Source organism: Rhipicephalus microplus, chromosome 5 (assembly GCF_043290135.1).
Source record: "Rhipicephalus microplus isolate Deutch F79 chromosome 5, USDA_Rmic, whole genome shotgun sequence".
NCBI classification, from domain to species: domain Eukaryota; kingdom Metazoa; phylum Arthropoda; class Arachnida; order Ixodida; family Ixodidae; genus Rhipicephalus; species Rhipicephalus microplus.
Genome location: NC_134704.1, coordinates 25,656,405 through 25,663,301, shown reverse-complemented (window position 1 = coordinate 25,663,301; position 6,897 = coordinate 25,656,405). Strand labels below are relative to the sequence as shown.

Below are 6,897 nucleotides of genomic sequence, written 5' to 3'. Positions count from 1 at the left end.
GGATGGCTCTATCAGGGAAAAGAAAAAAAAACGTTAGCCATTTATCATTCCCAATTTGTTCATGAACATTTCAGGTACCTTGACACTGCCTTCCTTGCATGCGCTTCCTTGATACTCTGACTTGCCACGGAAAAAGACTGCTCTTTGCTGCCTTGCTTGTTTTGGCACTAGCAAACTGGTGGGCTGCTTCGAGGCAAATCAGCGCAGTAGTGCAATGTGCAATGTTGAAGTTCTGCACCAGTACAGTTAACAGTGAAACAGGCCAACGAAGTAATCATGCTTTCCCGACAACATTTACAAAACACTTTCTAGCTCGGGCCATTGTCATTCCCCGCTCTGCTAAGTATAAAAACATGATTGTATGCCACTATCTGTAAATATGTGAGATTCCATTCCACACCCTGCAAATATTCATTGACAGTTAAGACACCTGCATAAGCACATTTTGTACACGCGAGCACTATGCATTATAAGGAAACATATTAATGAAACTGACTCTTTAAAAAATTTTCACAAGTGTGTATAAAAGCACAGATATTGAAAACAGCTTGGAATGACGAAGTCACGTTGTGCTCAAACAAAATTTTAATTTAGTGCCAACAAGCGTGTGCCAGCTGGACACAGCAGGGGACGACAAACTGCTGTTTGAAACTGTCGAGAAACAAGCTGTAACAAGTTTTGAGCTCATCACAGTGTGTCGTGAGTTCACAGCTCCATTCACGTAGAAACAGCTCTGAAAGGCAACACAGAAGGCGTCAGCTAATATGGCTAGAAAAAAAAAGGCATTTCACAGACATCTGAAATGCAGCAAATGGCCTAAAATACACCCCTAGCCGCACACAGAGGCCTGCGTGTATGCAAGTTGCTTTTCATCACAACGAAAGTATGCACCATATTTATGTGAATATGAGGAATCGAAGAGCGTTTGCCCATTAGGGTAAACGCTTGAATTTCAAAAATAATAATTATAGCACAAGCTCACAATGCCAAATCATGCCTCCATTTGGTGGCTCCGAGTACTATGCCACGAGTGACTACCTACTACAGGAACATAACCTGTGCATGTTATTGGAGAATGATAGCCAGTTCATAAACTTCCATTGTTGATGAATTGCATTATGGGGAACCTTAGACATCAGCAGGAAAGCTAGCAGCGACACCTTGACGTGGTTTATTTAACTAAAGTGGGTAAACATTTTTTTATGTTGTATCACACGTTTTTGTAAAAAGGTCAATCATCTAAGTGCTACAAATTAATAGTTAGCTCACTGCTACTAAGATTTACACCAGCAGTAAATTACAACTACAACTTGCTGTAGTGTTAACTGTACATGTTCTTGGTTAGAGTCTGGATTATTAAATGTCATTACCCGCATCATTGCCACTTTATCTAGCTCTTCTGTAACCTGATCACTCACAAACGGTGAGATGTTAGTACAAACTAAAGCTACCCGTTAGCGTCAGCCCGTACCAATGAACTGAGAAATTACAACAAGCGCACAACTCGTTGCAGTGAATGCGGTTCACAACTTTTTAACACTCACCACAAGTTTCAACAAGAAGGCTAAGAAGAGTCTAATGGATAAACAGGGAACAGTATAAGCAATGCGACACTAGCAAATGACTGCAATCTCTTCAGAAATTAAACATTTTAGGTGGACACACATCAGCTGGTCTAGAAATGGCAAGTAATAGTAGTTGTGTTACCTCGGCTCAGTGCCAGCAGTTCCATTCACTTCATTAGCCAGCTTGGCCGGAGAAGTGTTGGTAACGGCCTTGACCTCAGGTGCAGCTTCTCGGCCAACACTCTCGCTGGACTTTGCTCTGGCTTCTGGTGTGGCAGGCACTGCGAGACCAGGTACTGCTGTGGTGGCTCCGTGACCGGGTGTCATATGAGGCGATGTGGCGAAGCGCGACAGGGACCGGTCCACCATGCCGTTTTCGTCGTCACTCGGAGCTACGCTAGTCTCACTGACATCTTCCGGATAAAAGAAATGGTACCTGCAAATATTTTCATAGTCGCACCGGCTAAAGCTGGACCAAACACATGCACAAAAAGCCACAGCTCTATAATTTACGTACTGTAATGAACAGGTATCCTACTTTTCAGAGATCAGGTTACCATTTAGCAAAAATCCTCGGCATCTTCCAGAAATAGATTTATCTGTTGTTGGCTGTTTTATCCGTTGAAGCTGTGAGCCATCAAAGTATGACACCGCTTACGTTTTCTTAAATTCGTCAGTCTTGCATGGCAGTCATGTCATGGAAACTAGTGAATAAATGCAGCAGCTACAATGAAATAAACCCGCGGCTATTTTACTATTATTACCACCTAGTGGCGAGTGCAGCATGTGCCTAGGAGAAATCTCGCTATTTTTAAAAACCTGGGAATCCTGGAAACATGCATGTACACAACAAGATTGTAAGTCAGGACTACATACTTTCCTTTTGTCCCGTCTATCTTGTGTACCCATGCCTTTATGCCCAACCATTCCCCTTCTTGAACTTTTAGACATGAACATAATCAGGTGCTCTGCGTATACTTGTTCAAATTCACAGTGCAATCCTATAGGGCACTTATTGTTTGGCTTCATAGCACAGCACATAGACAAATTGTCAATAGTAAATGCGTAGGTTTGTGGGATAGTATCTGCAAACAGCACTAAAGTTACGCCTATCAAGTTGGCGTAGTAGAACGATTGTTACACCTGAAATACAAAGGCACAGTGCCAACACTGCGATTCCTCAGAATTTTCCTTAGGAAGAACTGTAGTCTGAACATTGGAAAGATAAAGCAACAGTGTAACGTATACAGTGCCATTTTCTTTGTTTGCGAGAGAAAGTCGTGTAAAAGATAGCTTCTGTGCCATGCGTGTACTTCTAACCACAGGTTAGAGTTGGTGGTTTGTGATGCATTGGTTGTGTTGCCACACTACTTCATCAAACTCTCATGATTTGCAGCTGCATCGATGAAAAGTAGACTGGCAAAAGAGTCTGATCAACAACAAAAATCAGTCGGTGTGGATATTTCAGTTTGCTTACATAGCTCGGGTTGGGGAGATAAGAGTACTGCTTGATAAGGCTCACGAACCTTAAAAACAAAATCAAGGATATTAGCTTGTACGCATACTTCTTTACGTTACCGTGTTATCAGATACCAGAAAAAATCTGCGCATGTGCGAGCCTTTATGAAATGTAGACTTTCTACAGAATGTAAACTAATCACCGCATACGCTTTACATATGTGGCCCTACCTTGCAAATCAACCTTTATTTGTGGCTATGTGCGAAACGTATTTGTTTTGCGGAGACTCCTGCCACCGAGTGGCAAGTCAAAGTGCGGAAAAGAACTGTGATCGCCTTGTTTCAGCCAGCTCACTGAAGCTCTCAATGGAAGAGGCCTAAAACTGCCAAAAGGCTGGATAGGTGGCGCCGTCTAGCGGGTCAAAGTGGAACAGGCAAGCACCAAACTATTGCAGAAACATAGTGCATTATATTTTTTGTGTAAGTGCCTTGCAGTGATTAAATATGAATATGTAGCCTTTTTCATAACATTTTCCCTCATAAAAACTAGGCAATAACAAATGTGTCCACGACTGTGGTTGCACGAAGCGTCACAACATGTCGGCATCGTTTTCCGCAAAATCGGTATTTTTGCATCACTTTTCCACATAGTAATACTGTGCACACTAAAAACCTTGCTTATTACTTTGCCGCAGTGATGTTTCAATCTTATCTAAATCATATATAGCTTAAATGCAGTTATTACCATTTAGTGGTTTGCGAAAACGGAAAAGTATGTTTATGTATGCACGCAAACGTTCTATTTATAGGGAGCTAAAGCGTCCCTGAATTATGCATTCTTGTAACAGAATAAACACAATCTAGTATTCCGGTAATGTTAAAAAGTACACGTACAAGCTAGTTGTCCCTAGGATTAGCCGTACATAAATAAAATGTCTATTAAAGAAGCTTGTGGCATGCTGCATTTCAGATAATTATTAGGAAATGACTCTTTTCATACCATAAGCCTTCATTAATTTATGTCTTAAGCATCATTTTGGTATTACCTTTTGTGTCCAATTATAATACGCTAAAGTGATGACCATGGGCGCTCCCTTACCTCAAGTGCTGACTGTCCTGTGTCTCGTCATCACTGTCCTCGTCAGGTGAAATATACAAGACCTTCAGTGTAATTTCACCTTGCTGCAAAAACATGTTGCCAACCAAAGACACGAAAGGAACATTAAGGAAGAACGTAAAGTTAAACAGTATCAGTAAACTACACTTCTGCCACATCAAAACAGCAAGTGCAACTGTAACAAGGAGGCTTGATGAACCAACAAAGATGCAAGAATACAAGTAAGAAATATATATGATGCCACTGATTTTGACAGCATCCATTCGGTTCTTGTTATAGTCACTTATTAGTTGGTTGGATTAGTGTTTAACTTCTCAAAACAGCTCAAGCTATCAGAGATGCTAAAGTGGAGGGCTCCTGATAATTTCAGCTACCCGGCGTTGTAACGCCCGCTGAAATCGCACAGTAGATGAACCTCTGGCACTTTGCATACGTCTAAAAGCAACAGTCATGGCTGGGATTTAGCCGCACCTTTTGGACTAGCAGCCAAGCACTGCAACCATTAGGTCACCATGACAGCCAGTTTGCTTAAGTTATTAGTTATGAAGGGCTACACTTCATTCAGCTTGTGCTAAATGTTTAAATTTAGCAAGTTTTAAAAAATTCCTCTGCGAAAATAGCTACAGCACAAAAACCTTACATAAACGTCGGCAATTCAAAGTATGTGCGGACACACTGACACTGGCAGCTTTTAGTGTCAAGTACAAGAAAATGAGGTTATGAAAGTACGCTCTAAAATTCTTTGTCCTATGTGCAAATATCAGCTAAACAAAAGCGATGCTACACCGATTTTAATAATTTGAATACTGTTTGAATATGGGCGAGAACATTAAGTGCAGCGTACCAAGCCAGAAAGAACCTTGACAGCGTCGTTGTGCTTTGCTTCTCTCAAGTCGACACCGTTGGCAGCTAGAATGGCATCTCCGACAAACAGCTTGCCACTCCTCCAGGCTGGCATGTCTGGGAGAACTTCAGAAATGACTATGGGAACACCATGCTCTAGACCACCCTGCAAGGAGCGCAGTAGTTCCATGAGACACTATACGAAACAGCTTAATGCATGCACTTAAATGTATATTCTTCATTGTGACAAATGTCATAGCGCAACCTATCTACCAGGCACGAATACAACAGTTTATAACACTTGACTTACATACAGGGCCTCATTATGGTAAACATTCACATCATGAACATTATACATACTCCTGGTATGCTTTAATTAATAAAAAAAGTGGCATTCTAATTACAAGATATAATAATGCCAGCCTTCAGTAGATTGAACATGTAATGGCAAACTATCACACTATAGTTGAACTCTTGTTGCCACTCACAAATGAAAACCAAAAAATACTGAAAGTTTCCATTGGATGAAGGAGGTATGGGCGCTCAGACAGCATTATGAACAAAACTACAGAGATGGTCTGGGATAGGCGTGTTGATGACCGAAGCTCTGGCACACAAGCATGTTTGCCACAGCAACTACAGCTATGGTTCTGTTGTCACCCAAATTGCAATAACATACTAATGAACTCTAAATTAGAGTACATGTAACATTATTATCTTGAGCTGCAGAGAATAGTGCTTAGTTTTACCACTTTCTTATTTTGCAGCTAGAATATGAGCAGAAGATAAAACTTATTAATCATAAATTATTGATGAGGTTATCACATACTGTGATAGAGATTCCAAGTCCTTCATCTTTGCCCTTAGTAAGTCGCACGGTCCGCACATCTCCAATTCCCTGATGGCGGCGCAGCGGAGTGCCTTCGTCGGGCATCGTGAGCTCTGGCCCGGGCAGACTAGCAGCATTGGAGGAGCGGCCTCGGCAGGCTCGAATTACTGCCTTGTGCCTGTGCAGGTGGATTTCAGACTCCAGCTGATTCCAAAGGCGGTCATGTTCACTTGGGTTTAGGTCTCGGCCGAGTAGTTGTATTTGCTGGATCCTGAAGTATGCAAAGGCAATGAAAGTGCCGTCATCAGCGGAATGCTTTGAAGAACACGTGTCTTGCTACATGCTCTATGTATACACACCCGTAATCTTAGTAGATAGATTGATCATGACTTGAAGATGAGAGAAAGTACGAAGGCATAGCTCAATAGGCTATTTTATTATCAAGCATAAGTATAGATGCAGTCCTCATCAACATAAATGCACTGACAAGTGCGAAATCAAATAAGCAGACAGCCAGGAAATGGTTCATGCTCGTAATATTTACACATCTTTCATCTAATATTCCCTATTACAATATATTGAGTTCATTACCATTACATATCCTATGCCTTATATACTACTCAGAAAAAACGTTTTGCACAGCAAAAGACACCTGCTGATAAAGCATAATTATTATAACCCTGTCCAGTATGGAAGCTTTGTCAGTTTCTTGTAACTACAACATGAGCCTGGGCAACCATCTAAGCTAAAGTCTGCATGACTTCTTAATCATAGTTAATGAGCTTATGTCGCACAAACACAGTTGGAAAACCAAACTTTACTATAACGCAGCATGGGATATGCTTCAAATTTTGAGAACTACTGGCATCTGCTTTGTCTTACTTGGGCAGAAACGAGCACACGCTACTGGGCAGATTTTTTTTTATGATACCGCAATTAAGCAGTATATGAAGAAAAAGCACAACAGCGCCACTCAGAGACACGAAGTGTGATAACTATAGCACTGATACAACAGTCTACGAGAATGGCAGGTATAAGCCTGACAATTTTTAAGCTATAGCGATACGAAACCCGGGTCTGGTGAT

General features: G+C 41.3%; 1 protein-coding gene across 1 annotated transcript in view; it reads right to left on the bottom strand.

Moving 5' to 3' along the window:
- Positions 1–567: 567 nt before the first annotated feature.
- The window catches only part of LOC119174856 (Golgi-associated PDZ and coiled-coil motif-containing protein), a 33,180-nt gene continuing 26,850 nt past the window's right edge, over positions 568–6,897 (bottom strand). Inside the window, exons 5-9 of the mRNA XM_075895036.1 lie at positions 5,813–6,083; positions 4,985–5,149; positions 4,123–4,205; positions 1,708–2,001; positions 568–733 (exon numbers count right to left, since the gene is read on the bottom strand). Coding sequence (XP_075751151.1) covers positions 718–733; positions 1,708–2,001; positions 4,123–4,205; positions 4,985–5,149; positions 5,813–6,083 — 829 coding nt within the window. The 3' untranslated portion in view covers positions 568–717. The remainder of the gene's footprint in view (positions 734–1,707; positions 2,002–4,122; positions 4,206–4,984; positions 5,150–5,812; positions 6,084–6,897) is intronic.